The 22388-nt window shown below is 39.5% G+C and overlaps 2 protein-coding genes across 3 annotated transcripts; both read left to right on the forward strand.

Moving 5' to 3' along the window:
• The first annotated feature begins 1726 nt into the window (after positions 1 to 1726).
• Positions 1727 to 4642, forward strand: LOC117748922 (cilia- and flagella-associated protein 251). The gene is made up of 6 exons (XM_034559065.1): positions 1727 to 2200; positions 2267 to 2545; positions 4090 to 4155; positions 4274 to 4345; positions 4442 to 4496; positions 4602 to 4642. The coding sequence occupies exons 1-6, from the start codon at positions 1727 to 1729 to the stop codon at positions 4640 to 4642; spliced, it is 987 nt and encodes a 328-aa protein (XP_034414956.1).
• A 2907-nt stretch (positions 4643 to 7549) lies between these two features.
• LOC117749236 (carbonic anhydrase 4-like) lies at positions 7550 to 21026 on the forward strand. Of its 2 annotated transcripts, XM_034559508.1 has the most exons (18): positions 7550 to 7661; positions 7969 to 8023; positions 9502 to 9534; positions 9628 to 9804; positions 9959 to 10110; positions 10211 to 10300; positions 10643 to 10709; positions 12127 to 12290; positions 13817 to 13922; positions 14005 to 14037; positions 14119 to 14295; positions 14792 to 14940; positions 15028 to 15117; positions 15851 to 15892; positions 15984 to 16053; positions 16134 to 16297; positions 18051 to 18253; positions 20987 to 21026. In XM_034559508.1, exons 2-17 carry the CDS (start codon positions 7969 to 7971, stop codon positions 18219 to 18221), a joined length of 1740 nt encoding a protein of 579 aa, XP_034415399.1. In that variant the 5' UTR covers positions 7550 to 7661; the 3' UTR covers positions 18222 to 18253; positions 20987 to 21026. The 2 variants fall into 2 exon arrangements, with proteins under 2 accessions (XP_034415399.1, XP_034415398.1); XM_034559507.1 differs by lacking the exon at positions 20987 to 21026 and having other exon boundaries at positions 18051 to 18540.
• The last annotated feature ends 1362 nt before the right edge of the window (positions 21027 to 22388 follow it).

Genomic DNA, 22388 nt, shown 5'->3' on the forward strand with positions numbered 1-22388 from the left:
ACAACTAGCCTGACTCAGGATTCATGTTAATTAGTTAGTTATAGCTGCAGGAGATTGGTATCAATCTTCTCATATAACTCTGCAGGAAAGCAAATAAGTGTATTTCCCCAAAATGTTGCACTGTTACTTTAGTAAGACACCAAATGGTTGTGGTGGCTTGGTTCAAAGAAACCTAGTAAACCGGCACTGCGCTGAACTATTTTGTACATTATGTGGATTTAACAAGAGAATCACGGAGGGAAAGTGTGACTAAAACAAAAGAGTGAAGTAGTTGTATAGACTGTAGAGGGAAGAGGATATGGGCAGTGTGAAAGGTGCACCATGGTGCTGAGTTTCAGTATGCCAGAGCTCTATTGAAGGTCACATAGCAGAGCAGGGCTATTGAAGGAGCCTTCACTGTAAATAGCCGGCTGGACCACCTGTCAATAGCACCAGCGGCTTACGCTGAGTGAGGCGGTGTCATCATTTTCTGCATTGCTGCATGACTACTGCATGTGCAAATATGTTCCCATGCAAGTGATCATGTGTGTCTCACTACTCATGTCTGATCCAATTTTGATCCAAACCCTCATTTAACACTGGCACAGACTCAAACTCTCCATCCCTAGCTTCATATGGAAACGCATGAATAAAAACTCTGTACTTTGAATATAAAGTTTATTTTGAACGTCAAGTTGCTGCACATTTGCAGACTGCCATAATCTCCATGTCCTTCTATTTACATCCATTCCATACATCATCCTGACATGTTCTCTTCTGCTTTGCAACTCGTCAGCAAATACCACCTTCACTGTTGAGAGGTGTTGGTTCAACCCTCTGGTAATTGTATACCTCACCATTAACGGGTGTATAATGTTGATATTCTTTAATCTGTTTTCGATTTCCCTCCAGAGATACCTTTTATTCAAATGGATCTGCTTTCAGATATACAATGGGGTGTTCGCGCATGCAGTCCTGAACTTCAGCCACATTTAAAATTAGAACACATTATAGAAAGGCAGCGTATTGGTGCACATGATTACACCTCTCACAACTTGATTGGGCTGAGAATGAACAAGTCAAAGTTGTTGAGTCTGAATAACATCTGTTTCTCTTTGTGTCTCATTTAGAATAGAACTGTAGAATTGCCTTTTTATTATATTTCTTTATTTGCTTGTTTGTTATGGGGAATTTAGAGATGTGTGCTGAAATGCCATTACAATTAGAGAAATATATAAAAGTACTGAATAAGAGACGGTGTGAACATAGAAGAAGTTTGCCCTTATGGATTTTACAGAAAGGGCAAATTACTTAATTAACTTTTAAAAAGGAATAATTTAATGTTTAACTTCTCCCTCCTTCTCATTTCCATACGCTCTTTAACCTCTCTCTTACCCTCCCTCCTGCAGTCCAAAAAACCCCCTGTCTGCCATAAACACACACCCACTTCTCTAATGCACTGGGTTAAGGGCATCCGGAGCATTCTTCCCGGACATGTGCCCCTGTCACTCACACCCAGTTGTGTTTGCACTGTGTCCTCTGTGTTCCCAGCACAAGGCTGGCACTCTGCTCGGTTAGTCTTGTGAACACGGCCCTCCTCTCCCCGTCTCTCTGCAGTGAAGAGCTGAACCATCCGTTATAGTTTTTACGTGTTTAAAACCCCGTTTTTTTTGTGGAAGAAACAGGGTGGAGATAATCCTCCGGAGTGGATTTATAGTTCAGAAGAGGTCCTCAACTGTCTTCCAAAATGGCCCCTGTGAACGGCTGGGTAGTGGGGCTCCTGCTGGTCCTCCTGTGCCCATCGCAGGGCCCGCTCTCTGGAGTAGTGAGCGCCCAGGACGTGGCTGAAGCAGACGGAGGCCTCCAGGTCAGAAATGTTGCAGAGGTTGTGGCTGAAGAGGGCAAAACCACTGAGGGTGATGATGGTGCAGGTGAGGAAGATGAACAGGTAGCGGGAGAGGAGGATGAAAAAGAGTCAGATGAGGAGGAAGAGGAGACTACTGAGGAAGAAGCTGTTGAAAAGGGGGAAGAAAAGGAAGAGGTTGTTGAGGAAGAAGAAGATGCTGATGAGGAAGAAGAAGAGGTTGACGATGAGGAGGAAGAAGAGGCTGGCGATGAGAAGGAGGATGCAGAGGAGGACGATACTGAAGAAGAGGAAGATAAGGAAGAGGGCGATGAGGAAGAGGATGATGCTGAAGAGGAAGACGAAGAGGGGGAGGAGGTTACAGATGAGGAGGATGATGCTGAAGAAGAGGAAGACGAACAGGGGGAGGAGGCTGCAGATGAGGAAGACGATGCTGTAGAAGAGGAAGACGATGCTGAAGAAGAGGAAGACGATGAACAGGGGGAGGAGGCTGCAGATGAGGAAGAGGAGGATGATGCTGAAGAAGAGGATGCTGAAGAAGAGGAAGATGATGAACAGGGGGAGGAGGCTGCAGATGAGGAAGAGGAGGATGATGCTGAAGAAGAGGATGCTGAAGAAGAGGAAGACGATGAACAGGGGGAGGAGGCTGCAGATGAGGAAGAGGAGGATGATGCTGAAGACGAAGAGGCCGATGAGGCAGCAGTGGAGGAAGAGGAGGCTTCTGAAGACGATAATGACGCAACTGTAGTAGTTGAGTTAGCTGAGCAAGAGGAAGCGGAAGAAGATGATGATGATGATGATGATGAAGAAGAAGAAGAAACAACAACAACTGAAGCAGAGGAAGATGAAGGTATATCCACTTGTATAATATATTGGGTTTATCAAAATACTTGCAACCAGCATAACGTAAACCACAGTTGTATTTCTTGTTTTCTGCACAGTAAGGAACACGGTCACGCATATCTGCGAGGCACCGAGCTGTATAAAGCACTCGTGCCTTTTGTTGAACCACTGTGGCCATTTTGAGACATTAAAACAGTCACGGATACAGTCTGTAAAACATTCACAGAGAAGCAATAGTCATACCGTTTATTTTTATTAGCCTTTATTTAATGGTCCCGTTGAGATGCAATTACCTCTTTTTCAAGGGAAGCCTGGCCAAGACAGCAGCATAGAAAAATTGCAACAGTGACAAGACACAAAAGAAATCACATAACACAGACAAAATACATTAAAAAAGATAAGGCAACAGGACTAAAGCTCCGGATTCACACCAAAACAAGAACAAGTGCGGTATGAAGCCGCTCCAATTTCTCTCCCACGATTGATTATTCTTTACAGTGCAGAAACAATGTCTACAAAACCAGCGTGCACGTGTTGGGGATAGTTAGACACCTTACTTTTGTTATCAGTACTTATCTGTGCATGTTGAAACCTTTACAGGCGAAATCAAATAAATATAGTTGTGTAAGCATATTAGCATTTACTATAACAACCCGACACTAATAATATGATCTCATGATCTCTGGAAAAAGGAAGGTTCCCATGAAGTAAAGTCTATAACAATATAGCAGCCAAAGTTACATATAAACATAATATGAGCAACAATCTTGATATGGATCCCTTAGATATGCTATTTAAACAATTGTGCCGCAGAAGGTCTATTGTTGTTGAGATATTTCAGTCTGGACCAAAAGTGGTGGACAAATTAATGGAGACACTTAATAAAGTACTTATACACAGCGATGCCTACGGTTGGGTTTACTTTAACTAATTACAATACCAGTAAAGTGATAGAGATACCAACAGAGGACTGGGTTTCTATTCACTACCCATCATCTGATTGGAAGTATTCAGTTGGGTAAAATGGCACAACCACCGCAGGCCTGATGTACCAAACCATACTTTAAAACGTCTTGGTGGCTCTCTTGGTGCGCTGAACTGCCCACTGGTGTGGTAGTGGGCCAATCACACGTCACAATCAAAGATTGATTGCTGTGACAAAAACCAAAAGGATAATATTTTTCCTCGAGATCTGGGTACAAAAAGGAGTTGAACGCAGGTATCGTTTGACTGAAAACGCTTTGATACTTTAGGTCGGCTCTGGTGACTCGATATATCAACAGTAAGCTAATGTCGATCAGGCTGAATTATCGCTGTAGCTCTAGAGGCCTAATTTATCGTTGTCTCTGTTGACTTTAGATGAGCCGGAAGATGATGACGCAGCAAATGAATCGAGCGAAGAGGAGCCGACGACTGACATGCTGCAATTCCGTTCTGGCTCTTTGTGTAGCGTTTGCTCCATCTGTGAGGTAAAATTTATGAGTAAAAGAATGTAAAGATGTAATGAATAGTCTCTTATTTCAAATAAATTCCTCCAGTTTATTTGAAAATAACTGTACGTATTGTCTCTCCCTCGGCCTCTTTTAGCACTGCTCTAATAACTGTGACGAATGCCCTTGTGAAGAGGGAGAGGAGTCCGACCACTGTGAGCACTGCCAAGTAAGCACCTGCGTGAACATTGTCCATATAATACACATTAAAAGCAATGTTTCAGTGGGTCAAGAGCCTCATCATTTAAACCCGTTTGTCTTCCAGGAATGCTCATCCTGCTACATTTGCCCAATACTGTGTGACACCGTTTGCACACCAGGTAAATACTGATCGTCATTTCTCATACTCTGCATGTACCTTGTTTATTTACATATTCAGTCAACTTTGGCCTTGTTTATAAATTGTATTGCATTTTTCCCCCCAGGTGGCCTTATTGATGAGCTAACTGGAACCCTCTTTCAGTAAGACTTCACAACACATTCATATTTAATTAAATGCTTCTTCTATGTAATGATCTACTGATACAACAGCAGCAAGGCACGTACAGTGTTTTGAAATGCTAGTTCAGTGTGAGTGTCCCCATGGTCTTTGGTCTTTGTTTTGCAGGACTGTTGCCTCTTACTCTGAGCAACCTGGAGACTGTGCCACCTTGTGGCTGCACGAGGTACTGCGCCCAGTATTGGCGCTGTCCGGCTGTTCATACCTCTCAAGCAACATGTGGACTCACACAAGAGCTCGAAATGAATCTGACAGCTGACAGATATACAAAAAAACACATTTAGGTTTGAAGTCATGTTAGATTTTTAAGTGCCTCGAAATAAGAGCTGAAAAGTCTATTTTTATTTTCCTTTATTTATTTAATGATCTGCATACTGCACATTTTCAATGCAAAAAGGGTGATAATAACTGACTAAAGCGATTATCTAATTTGTTAAGCTATTTTTTTTTTTGTAGGAGCATTTTTGTAAGACAGTTTAGTTGTTAATTGGTCTCTCAGTGGCTGAAATGTGTTTGAATGCACTAGAGAAATGAAAATGAAGTCTACACTCTGTACACTTGCAAATGTTGGATAGGCCCACAAATGTACACTTCACAGGCGTTAAGACATAAACAACGTGTACAATGTTCCCAATTCTCATCTGATAATACATGTATCCTCATCTGTAAAACTTGGTTTAATGTACATCACAGGTTATCTCTGTCATGAATTATATTCCAATTAGCTGCTTTTGCTATGTTTACTTTTAGTTTTCTATTTCACATTGTTTACTGACTTCTAAAGTATTACTAGATATATGTTTGCGCATATACTCATGACTGGGGCAAATTTAAAACAGCAGTCAAAAAAGTAAATAACTTGGGTAAATATGCCTATAAAATCCAACAGTTTGAGATCACAACTGTGCATATAAAGTCAGGTTTACCTTATGGGATATACATGTTGTAAAATCGAAATGATTAATAATAATATTCTTAATATATGAATTGGGTTTAAACTTTTAGTCCCTATGAATACATTTTAGAATAGTTTACTAAAGTAAACTGTATCGCTGTTTCTTAAATAAATCATTTCTGTTCACCCTTCCCCTTTTATTTATTCTTTAATCAGTTCTAATCGTACCTCCCCCCCCCCACACACACACACCCTGGTCGCACTATAAGCTTATGTGTTGGCCCCGATGATATTTCACAAGAAATATACACACAAAAATTAAACTGACACTTAAAGTCCTGAAGTCCGAAGATTAGCTAACGAACTGCAGCTGCTGCTCAGAGGAAGCGAAGTGCTCAGAGTTCAGACAGTAGAGGGAACTTTCTGAAATCTTCATGGGTGCAATGTTTCTTGATGGGAGGTTTTATGCTCAGCTTCTGCGTTGTGTCAAAGAAAAACAAGTTTCTCATTTAGTTGTCTGTGGCTGGCAAAAAAAAAGAAAAGGAGAACAAATATTTGAGCATATTGTTCAATCAACACAGACAGAGCCAGAGCGTCGTGCCAGTAAAGTAATGACCTGTTGATAGCGTCATATTGATACAGGTTCCTGACACCAAATGTATCTGCAGCTCCCCTCCCTTGTGTTTGGGGAGTTTAAACACAGATCCGACTTAAGTGAGGTGTGATGTGGTGAAGGGCAGGACACCTGTTGTGTGTGTTCCTTTAGAGAGTCGTGTGTGTGTGTGTATATATAAACACAGGAGCACTCACAATAAACACTGACCTGTACAAAGACTGTTTTCTCTCTGCCAAGAAGAGGTGATGTTGAAGTGTCAATGTTTTCATGTTAAACTAGATTCTGTCATGAAACAAATAGTCATTATCAATTTAAATGAACTGTTACAAATATGAACTTTCTGGCAGAAAGTGAGATGAGACGATTGATTCTTGGCTCCAAGTATCTTCTTGTCTGTCAAATAGGAGTTTCATAAAATGTTAGCCTAAAGTGCAAGATTAATCTTAGCTGTTTTTTAAATAGCTGCAGTTAATCAGACCACAATAAAACCTGTGTGTATAGTTATGTGGATGTAACACTTTCCCACAGTTTATCTGTTTCATGTTTAATGTTTCACCCTGTTGCCTTAAAGAATTCACAAGTTGAGCAGTTGCAATGTAATCATATGTGTAATGATTAAAATGGCACTGACCCAGCAAACTGTATAATATATCCCATTACTGCAGTTTATAGTCAACATTACAATGGCTTGTATAGGCTTGAGTGACATAATCCATTCTGTAAAGACCAAGTCTTATTTAGCTTTTACGGTATCAGTTTGCAGGGTCCCCTGTGAATTAAAGGCTTAGTCTAGCTGTGGCCTTTGTTTGAAAAGGGATTACAAAGTGCAGTATATCCTTTTTTCTCGATTGTACTTTTGTTCGCTTGTCTCCCATTGTTGGCGACGAACACAGAGGTGTCAAATACCACATCCTCTCACAGGGTTCAAATTGATGATTTTAAGTTAAGTAAACAAATAAAAATAAAAGCCTCTTCTTTAATAAAACAATAGTAATAAATACAATATGCTGCCACCCTTACATTGAGACAGCATTGTGTATGGACACCTGTGTGCTGTGTCATGGAGCACGATTCATGCAGCTAACTTTGCTGAGTAAACAAACCCTCGTATGTTACCAGATTATGGATGTGCTCTAAACATTTGCATTTTGATGACTGGACAAGAGACCTGTAGTCATGTTGCGTGTCTCCCCCATACTGGTTTGGTGTTGTATACGCAGTGCCCCCCCCCCCCCCCCCCCCCCCCCCCCCCCCCCCCCCCCCCCCCCCCCCCCCCCCCCCCCCCCCCCCCCCCCCCCCCCCCCCTCTCTCCCATTGTGTGTCCCTCCTACTCCTTAGGACTGACTTGATAGATACTGGGACACTTTTCCACCTTCTCCTCACTGGTGAACTTGTTTGGAAATTGACACATTTTAAATGTGACACCTGTTTTCTAACTTTTTTCCTTCAATCCATTGGGACTCCAGGCCAGTAAGGTAGGATGTTTGTCAGACTTTTAACACATGAATTGTCAAAAGGCATTCCTTTCTCCACAAAGATTTTATTCTTCAATATTGTGCATTTAAATGGGATTTCAGTGATGGACTCTGTTACACAATTTGCATGAAATAAGTCAAAGTAGCATACAGCAGGGCTTGCTTAATCATCACAGAGGATAGTTTAGAGATGTTTCCTTTGACTAATAGCAACGTTACTTCAGATGTTGAGACAAATACATCATGAAATGGCTATAAGATCTATGCAAGACCTTGATTGACAACCAATGTCCTTTTCCTTCTAAAGATGTATCTTTCCTCCCTTCTGCTGTTTCTGAGTTTGGGTGCATTGGTAAAATGTGGTGAGTAAAAAGCAGCAATTTCCAAACAATAGAAACATTTGTATTTGGTGAGATTTATTCATTTCTGTAAATCATCTATTTCTTTTATTTTAAGCCAACATATCGAAGGACCTAAAATGCATCCAGAATATGAAATAAACAAAAGTCATGAAAAACAGCATTGAATAAAATTGTCCACCACACCGCATGATCCAAGATGAGTCTCTTGACCGTGGAAAAAGTACATCCGATACTTTACTTAGTGTTAGGAGGATATTCCTGCAATAGAGGACGCTGCAGTTTCCTGACCAAAGTCCTAGGACCCTATTTTTTTCCGAAGCCTTAAGTGTAACTGAAGGATGGGCGCTACACATCCTCGACCAGCTGTAACTGAACGCGGTGCAGAGCAGCTTTCATGGGCCACGCCCGGCGGGCCCAGCTAAGGACACAAAGAGAAGCCTAGATTACAAACCACACAGAGAGACTCATTATCCTCGGCCTGGGTAGACATTTCTCCATTATACTTTTACATTGCAAATTCAGAATCAGAGTATCATAGTTTAAAGAATAACTACACACGTGGTAATAATGACATGTCTTGGTTGAAAATGGCTAAAAACACCATCTACTGTAATCTTGCAATGCCCATCTGAGGTTGAGTCTACATCCTGAAATAAAAGAATATTCACCCACTCTACTTCGACTCTCCTCCTCGACCTCCCTCCTCGCCTCTATCGTTTTTACTTTCACAGTGACCACTGTGTAGCAATAGAATCTCAGTTCTCTCCTTACTGTGGACTGGGAATTAAGCTATCAGCACATTACAAAATCCGATGAATCAGTGTGGGACTGATTACCCAGTGAAAGCATTGTGCATTAAGATGTTTACTTTTTCAAAGTTTTAGCCCCCGCATTCCTCCCAACAATGTATATAGGCCCCCAGTGGTGGCGAGTGAGACGGAGGGACCGCGGGGTGTAATTATTGTCTCATTTGTGCTCTGATAAAGCTTACATCCATCAAAGTCAGTGACCCATATCATTATTTTCCAAGCTATACAGTAGCTGTCATGTTTGTGTATGGCATATTTTACTCTCACCATTGGCATCAGCAAAAAAATATAATTAAAGCACGAAGGACACGTGTTTGTGAGGTTGTGGGATAATGCATGCACCTGAGGATGCATGTGCATGTGTGTAATTTTCCCTTGTTTATGTCAAATCATATTGTAGAAAGTAGCTATAGTTGTCAAAACTAAAGCATACATTTGTCTCTGAAATGTTGGGGAGTGGAAGCATTAAGTAGCATAAATGATGGGTACAAGTAGGATATCTTTTATCAATTTTACTTGAGTAACCGCCACTGTTATTAGGTCCCAGGTACAATATTTATCAGGCAGGGAAATATTTCATAACATAATGCTGAGAAAGCTACCTTTGATGCTTTTGTACCAGCTGGCTCCTGCAGTGTTCACAGTATATTGTCTATATTTGTGTTTCAGCTGCTGGAAGTGACTGGTGCTATCATGGCTGCCGTAAGTACAGACAGATGTGACTGAACAATTTGGATCAAAGCATCATCAGTCTGCAATAGCTTATGGTATTAAGACCACCTCTAACTTTCACAGCGCAATCCCCGGACCATTGGGCAGAGCACTCCGGTGTTTCCTGTGGAGAGAAAAGGCAGTCTCCTATTGATATAGTCACCGGCAATGTTCAGATTGACCATCACCTGCTTAACTTTACCTTTGTCAACTTCTCCTCTCAACACGCCATCAAATCCATCGAAAACAACGGTCATACAGGTACACAAACTGAGACTGAGTACACAACATGCCTTTTTCTAGAGAACATTATTGGACAGAGGTATACTAGGGTACAAAGCCACTCAAATAAAATGTGTTTAACTTCTGTATATGCACACACTGTAACTACATGAATACTCTACTCCATCTTTAGTGAAATGCAAACTGGAGGCCAATCAAGTAGAAGTGAGTGGAGGTGGACTTAATGGAACATATTCTACCATTCAGTTTCACTTTCACTGGGGCAATACAGAATATCATCCAGGTGCAGAGCACACGATCGATGGGCACAGATACCCCATGGAGGTACAGTATGGGTTGGCATTCACTATAGACAACATGCCTCATCTCTTTACGAACCACATTGCTCTCCCTTTGTCTTATCAATCCGTGTAATCTTTGGTAGATGCACATAGTGAGTCTGAAGAAAGGCTTCTCGGTGCAGAATGCCACGGAGGATTCTGAGGGAATTGCTGTTCTTGGCTTTTTCATAAACGTATGTCCAATATTTAATGTCGTCATTCCAAAGAAAACTGTTGACTGCTAACCATTTAATGAAAAAATTATTATTATTAACCATTTAATGAAAAAGTGATTCAAGTAATAAAATGTTAAAATGTTTCTCGTTGGAAAGAGGTCGCATTTATGAAATTTTGCAAGATTATTACATTTTAAGATCACAGGTCATTCTCTAATGTCTGCATCTGAACACAAACAACCCATTGTGACTCCTCCAGATAACATTTATAACAACAATAAATGCATGCACGATGAAGGAGTTGATTTGCACATTTGTCACAATAATGTTACAAGTATAATTGATGTCCTCTCCCTAAAGGGAACTGACGATGGAGATATGTCGGGACCATGGAGCGAGCTCACATCTTACCTGACAAACACAACAGGTAGGTGTTTGTCTCTCCAATGTTATTGCAGCAAATGGCAGTGATTGGTCTGATAGAGACCCAAGACCTTTCTCATTTACCAGTTTCTACCTCCTCGATTCCTTTCCTTGCGTCCACAGTTGTCATAAACAGTGTTCTACCGCTGTATTTATTGATCTTGTATATTTACTTGTAATTAAATTCACCACAAGGCATAATGTGACAATAATGAACGGATGTCATGCATTTGTATTTAACACAGGCTTATATGTTATAGGTGTATATGTATTTTATTGTGTGAGGCACAACAGATATTTGTATTATGTACAGACATAATTTAGTACTATTTATTTATTCATACAGTATATACACAAAAAAACATATTTAAAACAGACGTATTTAATAAATAAATAAGACAAACGCGCTTACAAGCAGGACACAGACCAGCGGTTTGTTAAACAGGTAACAAGTTTAACAACATGACTTTATTAGTTTCAGTGCAGTGATCATGTGGGCAGACACAAACTCAAAGTCAAAGCGTCGCCTCTCCTTTCTCACATAACATAATTGTCCATATACCGTATGTGAGCAGAGTGTGCATGACTGAAGCAGAGTGCAGAACAAGTGAGACAGTGCAAAGAACAATAGTGAGAGAAGGTGGAGCTGAGAGTGAGCACATTCCTCAGAATCAAAAGACCTGACGTTTGTCGTTTATCTCTCAACAACAACACGCGGATCATACCTAATGCTTGAAATGTTTGTCAGACATTGGATCGCACATGTCTTGGCATTCTGTGGGAGCCTGAGATTTATTCAGCGCCAACATATTTGAGTCAACATTTGATGCTGCGATATCATGGCACGAAACGCAGCACTTATAGGAACACTTGGTTTGGTATTTGATGTCGCTTCCGTGCTTGGTTACCTTTGATGACACTGGCTTTCTTATGGGAAATCATACTCCTGTGTACTTAAAATATGTGTGCTTGTATTGTGAAGTGTGATTATGTTGTTAAGTCATTAAGGAAGCTGTCGGGAGGTTGAGGTAACAAGTATACATTGTGTTAATGGCATCATAATAATAATAATAATAATGCATTCTATTTGTAAGGCACTCTTCATCCAAGAACCTCAGAGTGCCACAGAGCCAGTACATAGTTAAAACTAACAATAATAAAAATGTAAAAAAGGAATAGTTGACAAGTCATAAAACTCAACTCAAAAACGCCATCCTGAATAAAAAGGTTTTTAGGCCAGTCTTAAAAGAGTCCAGTGTCTGTGTTGCCCTTAGATGGTCAGGGAGACTGTTCCATAAGTGCGGCGCTGCTGAGCAAAAGGCCCGGTCACCCATGGTGCGGAGCTTGGTGCTGGGACCCGGAGGAGCATATTGTTTATCATATTAATGATAGCCTTTTTTGTTTTTTACATCTTTTCACAGACACAGAGGTTGATATGAACAATACCATTTCTATCGATGACTTGATTGGAAATGTAGACCTCACAAAGTTCTATCGGTACATGGGCTCCCTGACCACCCCTCAATGCAATGAAGCCGTTGTGTGGACAGTCTTTCAACAGCCAATAAACATCAACAAAAATCTGGTGAGTTAACCATGTTTAGTCTCCCAATGCACCTCGACACGGAGATGAACCCTTTGAACGTGTGGTATAAAAATAAAAGATTAATACAGCCTATAATCTGTTATAAGAGTAACAACAACACTGCTTTTAATACAATGCACACATGCACAATAGTTGTGGAGAGATGCCAGAAAGGTGGGGCTACCACATAGTCAGGCGCTGCAAGTAGGTATTCAAGACTTTGCTCAAGGGCACTTTGACAATGCCCAGGACGTGAACTGGTTCAGGTCATACCCGCTTAGACTTGCATCCACCAGGTGGCCCGACGCACAGCTCCAAGTGAATTATAAGGTTGCTCTGGATCTCCTGGATGTGTAAATAGGCACCTGTTTGTTACCATATCAATTTAAACAGTGATGGTGCAGATCTGACTGGAATATATAGTGAATACTCATATAATTAGTAGTGCACATCCCCTCCCCCCGATTTAAGGCAGCAGATAGGTAGGTAGTGCGAAAGGGCCATAAATGCATTGTGCCCTGGGAGAAGTGATTTATGTTTTATATTCATTGTAAATAAATCTTATGTTATATATCATAATAGTTGCAGCTCCTACTTTGACCAGTGAACCTAAACAGCACTGAACGTGAGCGGTCAACAAAAGTAACAGTGAGTGTGGAAGATGTCAGCGGGTTTTTTTGTACTCTACCCTGTCAAGAACAATTTGTTCATAGTTCATGCTGTACACCTGAACCCCTGACTACTGATCGCCATCTGGCGTATGTCCCCAGAGAGCATAGTGGCGGCATGCTGGTACATACTGGTGTGCTGTTTTGATGATCATGTTAGATAATAGTAGGGATAGTTAAATATGTTGCAGAGTGACATATTATCTTTATCTTCATCTTATCTACCTGACAGCCATCGGTTCTTGGAAGATTGTTCTGTGCACATGTCTCTGCGTGTTGCGTCAGGTGGCTCAGCAAGTGCATGACTCGGTCAGCATAACGCACCAGTCTGTAAAACACTTGCGAACCGGTTGACAGTGAGCCAAGATAATTGTTTTCAAGTACACGATAACGTGTCGATTTCTGCAGTGTAACTTAATAATCTTCAATAACAAAAATTGCGCATCTTCATATATATTTTTTGAGAACATTTTAATGAAATTGCAACGCTGGTTTTGAAAAGTGACATAGAAATGTAGTTGAATTAACCGTATTATGTGGAAAAAAAAGGTTGTGCCTCCGGGGGAAAGTTTTAAAGTAACTCCTGATACATTGTCTCAAGAGGTGTCACTCAGTGAAAATGAAAAAGTTTGAAAATGAAAAATATGTGGTGGAGTTAGTAAAACATGTTCTTTCCAGACCTCTGTAGGCCGCTCCTCCTCTCTGCTTGAGGTGACATTAGCAGGTGGCCAAAACCAGGTCTTTGTGACATTTTCAAAGGAAGTGTTTGTTCCCTCAGTTTAAATCTAGTGCTCTGCATTTGATTCTTTGCCATTCAAATGTTGTGAAAGAAACATGTCTTTTGTTTTGTTCATATAGGTTCAGCGGTTTCCCATGAAGACAGGATTCACCAATGTTTATCGGCCTACACAACCTCTTAATGGTCGCGATGTGTTTGCTTCCCCTACAACTCCTTTACCATCCAGTGAGTTGTACCATTACACTCACATATGACGAGTAGCGTTTATGACTGAGTTGACATATCATCAATGACTTCCATTCTTCAGGTCATTCATGGTGCTATGAGGAGGAACCCTGTGGTATGTACACATCTGATTGATCAAATTGATAATGCTGTTGCAGGGATTGGATCTCAACGTTTTTCCCCTCTCTGCCGTCAGAGTACAAGCCGTCTTATTGGCACAATCTGCCTCACTCGAACTGTGGCGGCGAGCGCCAGTCACCCATCAACATTGAGACGCTTGACACTGTGACGGACGAGCATCTCGGTGCCTTCACTTTTACAAAGTTTGACGACAAACACGCCATCAAGCACATCACTAACACAGGCCACTCAGGTTTGTTCTTTCATATTATGGTCTGTTTTTGACTCAAAGGTAGCCCTCTAAATGTGTTTATTCACATAGATCAGCTAATTAATTATTTTCATAAGAATGCCAAAACAAAACTAATGCTTAACTGTAGGTTTTGAGGGTTATGATTAGAGCTACAATCATTAATCTATTAGTCAAACACAAAATAATTAATCTATTTACAATAACTGTTTAATAATCGAATCAGTCAATCTTTTTTTCATATAAAAGTGAAAACTATTTGGCAATGGTTGCAGTATCTCAGAACAGAATATGCGTTACTTTTCTTATGTATTTCATAGGAAACTGAATACCTTTTGGGTTTTAGACTTAGTTGGTTGAAACAATTAATTTGAAGGCATTACTTTGGGGTCTGGGACATTTTAAGTAGCACAATTTCTTTCTTACATTTTATTAGATAAATCAATAATGAAGAACTTGTAAGTTACATTTTCCCTTTTTGTTCTCACTAAACTCTCAGTGAAGTGTGTGCTGAAAGAGGACATGGTGGAGGTCTCAGGGGGAGGTTTGGGATATGTCTACTCCACCCTTCAGTTCCACTTCCATTGGGGCTCAAATAAGTCTGATGGCTCAGAGCACAAAGTGGATTCAAAAAGATACCCAATGGAGGTAATTACAATCGTTGAATCGTTGTTTTTTAATACATTTAGTTTTTGCCAGTGTAATACTACATGTCATGATTGTGTCTTTGTCCAGATGCACATAGTGAACAAGAGGAAGGACTTGACTCTGGCAGAGGCACTAGAGACTCCTAACGGGCTGGCTGTGCTGGGATTCCTTATTGAGGTGACAATTAGTGCATTTGACTAGTTATACAAGTCAGTAGTTGTCAAAGCAATACAATAAACACTCAAAACATGTTTGAAATGTGTTATTTTTCCAATATGAACACACTATACTAAATGAAGTATTCTTGGAAAATTGCTATTCAGACCCAACATTTTGTATTTATTTTTATACGAGAAAATGCAGGAATTGCCACAGAAGAGGTTATGAGTACTTTGCCAGGTTTTTAAATGTCTATGTGTCTGTCTGTTGATATATTGTGTAATATTCCTATCAACATAATATGACATTCAAAACTTGGCAAATATGAGCCAAAGCAAAATCCAAACTGCGCTGCAGTTATAAGGGCTGAACATGGCACCAAACTAATTGAGCTCTCACCTAACAGGTGACATACTTTACTGAGAGGCAAGAATATTACAACCTATTACAACCTACCCTTTACTTGACAATTAGTACTTTAGAAAGAATTGTGAAATGACTTCTCATACATGTCAGATGCAAACCTAATAATCCTATTTAAAACATATTAAATGGGCTATGTTTATACAAGTCCCAATGCAAACCCCATGAATATTTGTTCCAATATGATAATCTGTTGTCGGTTCTAAAATTGGGACTTTTCACAGTGCATATTAGGGTCGGGAATCTTCCTTGCACTCCAGTCTAAATTTGACATTAAGCAAAGCTGTTTACACAACAGACTCACTTCTTTGTCCTGTTTATTTTTCAGGAGAAGATTGCCCACGGCCGCAGCAGTTCAGAACATCTTGAGGCAAGTGGTGTTGATTTCTTAAAGCAGCAGATTGCGTTACTCCTGTAATCCAAATGTTCCTCACCATCATTTACCGGGTTTGTCTTTGTAGACACATCCCACATCTGATATGGAGGCCTGGAAAAAAATGACCAGCTATATTCCAGCTATTCATAACATCAGTAAGTGAATACCTGTTTTGTTTGCATACGTTTAAAAAAAAATGTGGCACTACATCTTGTGTATTTTGGCTTCCATGCAGGCTCAGAAGTTAACGTCACAGATGAGATCTCCATTGATGACCTGCTTGGCGGCGTTAACCGAGCTGAATACTACCGATACAACGGCTCCTTAACCACCCCTTCATGCGATGAAGCGGTGGTATGGACAGTCTTTAAAGAGTCTGTCAAGGTGGACCAAAACCTGGTACGTCCTTCTCAACATCTTGGTGCTGACGATTTATACAGGATGTGGTGTGCCACAATAAGATTTATATATGAAGTGTTTTTATGGATAATCTACAAACAGGGTAATGGACACTATTAATGATTGGCAAAATAGTCCCGCTTGGATGTTATAAGAGAACTGTTTGTTCAAATTAGAACATCTGCTATAATCTCAGACTTGTGGTGTCCCATTCTTCTTCTTTTTTTCTTTTTTTTTACAGGAAGTAGTTGGAGAAGTTGACATATTTTTAAAATACATCTTTGTTAAGAGTTTGATTAACCGATGGTTCGCCCAATCACCTGTCACACGTTTTTTGAAAGTAGCTTTTTTTGTTTTCAATGGCAGCTTCTCAGATGTGTAACAAACCATCTGGCAGGTCAAGTTAGTTGTATTTGGGATTGATTCAAAATATACTACAGCGCCCATGTACATCTTTAATGAAGAAGCATGTCACCCAGTGCAATAATGTGGTTTTATTGATGTGTTTAGAGCTCCAATACAGAGGAACAAGCTATATAAAACGTTGACCACGGAGGCAAAAGGTGTTGCATTTGGAAAGCAGCTTCTATAGCTTCACTGTTGATGCTCCACAGACATTTCTGTGTTCAGTCTGGTTACGAGTCAAGAACCTTCAAATGTGGTTCTGCATTAAACTCAGGGGGTGTAATTAATATGTAACGCTGTTTTTATTGACTGAGTTATATTTCTTGTTGTGAAAAAAAAGGAACATCTTAAACATATTTTAAAATTACATAAAGTAACGGCGATCATAGCATAATCTTAACTTTTCAAAACATTATTATTTATTTCATGTCATTTGAGGAGAAAACTGATTAATATTTTAGGAAAGAGGCAGTTTATTTGCATATTGTGTAAAACTAAAATAGACTAAATGAGGACACCGGTGTCTGTCTCCTTCAAAATGACAAACATGTAATCTATTCTATTTCATCTGTTAAAACTGCATAGGCTGCAATTGGGTGCTTTTGATTGAGGTCCCCAAGGATCCCAATACATTGGTCACTAAGAGTCACTAAATAAAAAATAAAACAATGATATGACGTCATTAAGAGTATATTGATTGCCAACGTCATGAAAAATATAAATGATAGAATGAATATAAGCTATGCCAAAGTTTACCTATAGGGAGGATGAGTAGTAGGATGAGGGTTAAACACAACACAACACTTCAGTTTTAGGTCATCTTATAATTTGGGCCGTGTGATTGACAGTAATGACACTTGCTAATCCTTTCACAAGCTCAAGTGATTACCACACCCTCTTTTTGAAAGTATCTCCCAAAATATGATAAAGCTCACTGGTGCTACACCCTTGATGACTTTGACACTTTAATTTCTGGTTTGCTCGTTGAATCTGACGCCGTTGACCTACTTTGCTACTTGGCAACTAGACGTATTTTTTAAAGATGGTAAACAAAAAGACAAAACCACACAACGGCACAAAGACATTTCCAAATACGTGTGTTGCAATTTACTTTTGACTTTAAAATAACAAACGTGCAAGTATACAAACATATTTTACAAAGGTTGTCTGAATGACAAAGATACATACATCTGCCTGACTGCATGTACCACCATAACAGGTTAGACTGCTGGTATAGGTTAATTAGTGCACCCATGTTATTGTCAATGAAAGAGGTGGCTTTTCCATCAAGTCAAAAGTTTAGCCTGTCCCAAATGAGACTCTAACTTTTTCTTTTCTTTTCCACCAGATAATGATGTTCCCGACTCATGCCGGATATCACAACGTGTATCGGCCGAAACAGTCTCTTCATAACAGGAAAGTCTACACCACCAAGTCAGCATCCAGTGCCCCTGGTCCCATCATACTGCTGCTACTGCTGCCATGTCTCTGTGCCTCTTCACACAACTTGCACTTGTGAGACGATTAGCTAACTGGAATTGCTGTGATGAGGTACATTGTGCTAGTTATTTGTCTTGCACTGTTCATTATCATCCCAATATTTGTCAGCAAATTACTTGGAAAGTGGTGTTTCATTGGTGATTTACATTTACATACATTTCTTGTATGCAATTATATAATCTCATAATCAAGATCACATCTCTAGATTTATTTTAAAGTGGGGTACGTATAGTTGATATAAGTTTATCCTGATTGGCTTTGCACTCTCATAACGGGCAGGAGAAATCAAGACTATTTATTATACTAAACTAATAATTACTGTTGTTGACCACTGCGCAGACAATTCAAAATGAAAAAACAATCGTTGTGTTCTTTTGCTTTTATGAGTAGGGAAATAAATAATTGATACTGTTTGAGGATGAAATGCTTCCTTTAAATTATTTCCCCTGATTTATACACAGCAGGATGTGACTTCAAGGACAAATGTCCTAAATGTAAATTGAGCAGCTTAAGTGTTGTGTTGTTGCTGTACTGCAAATACAAGATATCTGTTAAAGTAAATATTTTAAGATGTGGGTAACATTTTGAAACTGTATATTCATTAGAATTTAACACATTTTGAGAACATAAGCCAATGCAAATTGTTAACATGGCACCACTTCTGGCAAGCGACACCATGTAGGAGTCTAAATACACAATAATTAATAATCAGCACCATTAAAAATGTAAAGGGTCATAAAAGCACTACCATCACTAAAATGTATGACCATGCCAGCATTCACAATAGAGTCTCGCCATGAACAAGGATATTGATGCAGGACCAAATATAAGCACATGTAAATCAAATGGGACAAAATCAATGACAAGACAATCCCACGAGACCAAAGCCAAAAATAATGTAAAATAACAAGCTAACAAGCTTTAATAAGCCCGCTACCTGCTTTGTAAAGTTAGCAGATTGCTAGCTACGTTAAAGGTGAATATGGTGAAAATTGGATTTACATTCATTAGATGGCCAGAAACTCAATACATTTAAATGTTGCTTCAAATGTGTTGGATGTATAAAAGTAGGAATATGTTATGCAGGACTTAACAATTGAATTAGCATTTGATATGGTGGAAGGTGTGTATCTGTCCGCTTGTTTTTATGTTTTTCTACCTCCATGTGGTCATAAATAGATGAATTCAGTTCAAATCAGATTTATACTGTGCTGAAGACGGACACTACTTTTGATAGCTCACGTGTGTCGGGAGTAAACTTGCAGACTGAGCATGAATTGAAAGAAAACACAAGAATATTTGACAGAGGGAACACGTGAAAGCTATTTTTTAACAGAAATATAAACTTGTTACACTCTGAAGTAGCTGGTTAATTTAAAGGTCTGGAGCAGGACAACGTGTTCCACTGTGCCACAGTCCTTCCTGTGGTTGTATCATCCAGTTCAACAACACTACTTCTCTGTTTATGATCTACAACACTGTTGGCAGCATTATGTGTGCACTTCAAAGAGGTGGCTTGTTCCTCATTCCATAATACCCTTTAATTATCTATAGGCCCTAACTATGGGAAACGTGCTGCTCTCCTGGAACAAGCTAATAGAATAACAGTGCTCTTTTTAAAAGCACTGTTATTCTATTAGCTTGTTCCAGAAGAGATAAATATGTATTGAATGGAGAAAATGTACTTTAAATTAAGCTAGCACATGTAATAAAGAAAATTTATTAACTTTGTTAGGTTAGAAACAACAACAACGTACAAAGTACAACAAAGCATAATTGTAAGTGACAGTAGCTTAATATATGTCGCAGCTCATCTAAATACCTTCTTTTTATTTAGTTTTCAACAACATAACAACATGCATTTTCAGACAGTTACTTTCTTTGTCCATTTTTCAACTGTATGTCGTCTTGGTACACATGATATTCAGATACAGTGTACAACACAGAGAAAGAACAACAAACATCGAATGGTGCTCACTAGAAGAAGTAAAGAGGGGAAATAAGGATAGTAATAATTAATAGATTACATACATAAATAATTAAATTAAATACAAATAATACAAAAATAAAAACAAGAGAAAAATATACAATTTTGATAGATTTTTTGAACAGGTAACCTCGCCTCAAATACATTTTTTTTCCACCGGATTTTCTGGCGTATAAATTTGCTTGGTGATGGAATGCGATTAGCATGCAGTAAATATGCAGCTCTGATTTACCTGAGGACACACGGTGAAACAGTAAGAGAGCACTTCCTCACATGGGTTATTAAGAGGCAGGTCATGTTACCATGACCAACTTTACCCCTCACACACCTTGGATTTGTCATTGAATTATTGTAACATCAAGTACTCGATTGACTCACTGAAACTGACTTAATTATAGTTCCATTGGATCCAAAAGTTTGAATTAAAGTTAGGTGTGGCTTGCTGCAGAGGAGTAATAACTACTGTGGGACTATGTAGCCATCAATGACAGAATGTGTGTGTTTACAAGGACATGTAAACCAAGTGTATGGGTGCTGTAATGGTTTTAGATTTGTTGGTTTGAATAGTTAAAGTTACTGTGTAACTTGTCTTAATGTAAGACATTAAGACATGTAGACTTAACTATTATCTAGACCAAAGATGCCTCTATATGATCTACATAAACAATCAGTGAAAAGATTGGCCATTCACTACCCTCCTCCTCCCTAGTGGTGTAACAGTTCAGCTCCACACCTTCTTTCTGTTAATAGTTGTTTTCATTAGATCTGTTTGTCTATTAACTCTCTTGTCATTTCAGACCCGGTCATTCACACCTGATCATCCTTCATTCCCTTCACCTGGCTCTCACGCCCATCTCACCTGCAGCTCATTCCCTCGTTAGTCACTCACTACTTAGGTTCCCTCACTTGTCCTCTGCCAGATTGTCTTGTGTTTTGAGACCAAGTTCTCCAGCGTTCCATAGTTTGTGTCCCTGTTTCTGTCTGTCTGTTCTGTTCCTGCCGTTACTCCAGTAAAGGATTATTATTTGCTTACTCTGTTTTGTCCATTGTGCTTGGGTCCCTGGTCTTTGATCCATGACAAGTGTATTTAGTCTTTGTGCTCCCTTTTGTCTAGCGTTCCAGCATTTTCTCCTTGTCTTCCTTTTGTAACCAGCGGGGCCTGAAAGTGGCGTACGCCACTTCCCACGCAAACTTTAAAAACAACTTGACGGCGATATGTATTAAGTATTTGAATACAATCACTGCAGTGAAGTTGCTGGACTTGGTTGACGATTTCAAGACTTCCTTTTGCTGCCAATGAATGGCAGAGTTGCTACAAATAGCCTTTACAAAGATACGTAATTATAAAGCCAACTAACCTGTTTGTTTTATGTCGGAACTGAAGGAACATGCCAACTGGATGATGTCAAGGATTCTTTTATCGTACCCTTTAACTCTCAATCTCCTTCAGGTCTGACTGCCTGTGTATCTATTTGTCACATGCTTTGAACACTCATTTATCCAACCCAGTCTCCTTCCTTATAAATGTTGAACAGGGTCACGCTGCTTCAACGGTTTCTATTGAGGTTGCTTGCCAGGGAAGCATTTTAATGCTGAACAAATGACAAATGCTGGGTTTTGGTCTCCTTGGAAGAGTCCCTTGGGAAAATGATTCCGATTGGGGTTTTTTTGGTTTACATTTTCATCTCAAGAAAATATAGTTTTCTACAGCATAACCCATCTAACAGACCTGTAACAGAACATACTGCAAGCTCAGACACTAATTATTTTCAGATTACATGCAGATACACAAGCTTTTTCAACTACTCAATAGCTGACATTGAATTTAATAATTGTTTTTAATTGTTATAGTTGGAAAGTGATCCACATTGTTTAGCTAAAACGTAGGATGTAACATCACATCTACATTTCTTCCTGGTGGGAAAAGGCTAAATTGAAGGTTTTAAACAGAGAGATCATGCACATAAATACCATCTGGGGCCTGGCACGCAGGTGATCCAGTCATATGAAGACAATCTGCCGTGAGATCAATTCAATTCAATTTATTTTATATACCCCAAAATCACAAATTACAGAGGGCTTTACAATCTGTACACAAACGACATCCTCTGTCCCGGGACCTCACATCGGATCAGGAAAAATGTTCAATGGGGTGAAGAAACAAGAAGAAACCTTCAGGATAGCAACAGAGGAGGATCC

Source organism: Cyclopterus lumpus, chromosome 19 (genome assembly GCF_009769545.1).
Source record: "Cyclopterus lumpus isolate fCycLum1 chromosome 19, fCycLum1.pri, whole genome shotgun sequence".
NCBI lineage: Eukaryota > Metazoa > Chordata > Actinopteri > Perciformes > Cyclopteridae > Cyclopterus > Cyclopterus lumpus.

What these genes read in the sequence shown, in the direction of transcription:
- LOC117748922 (XM_034559065.1), top strand. Translation starts at nt 1,727, where the DNA reads ATGGCCCCTGTGAACGGCTGGGTAGTGGGGCTCCTGCTGGTCCTCCTG. An exon ending in AAGAGGCCGATGAGGCAGCA is followed by an intron (nt 2,546 to 4,089) that starts GTGGAGGAAGAG and finishes TCGAGCGAAGAG; the next exon opens with GAGCCGACGACTGACATGCT. An exon ending in GCGTTTGCTCCATCTGTGAG is followed by an intron (nt 4,156 to 4,273) that starts GTAAAATTTATG and finishes GGCCTCTTTTAG; the next exon opens with CACTGCTCTAATAACTGTGA.
- LOC117749236 (XM_034559508.1), top strand. Translation starts at nt 7,969, where the DNA reads ATGTATCTTTCCTCCCTTCTGCTGTTTCTGAGTTTGGGTGCATTGGTA. An exon ending in CTGGTGCTATCATGGCTGCC is followed by an intron (nt 9,535 to 9,627) that starts GTAAGTACAGAC and finishes TAACTTTCACAG; the next exon opens with CGCAATCCCCGGACCATTGG. An exon ending in TACAACTCCTTTACCATCCA is followed by an intron (nt 13,923 to 14,004) that starts GTGAGTTGTACC and finishes TCCATTCTTCAG; the next exon opens with GTCATTCATGGTGCTATGAG.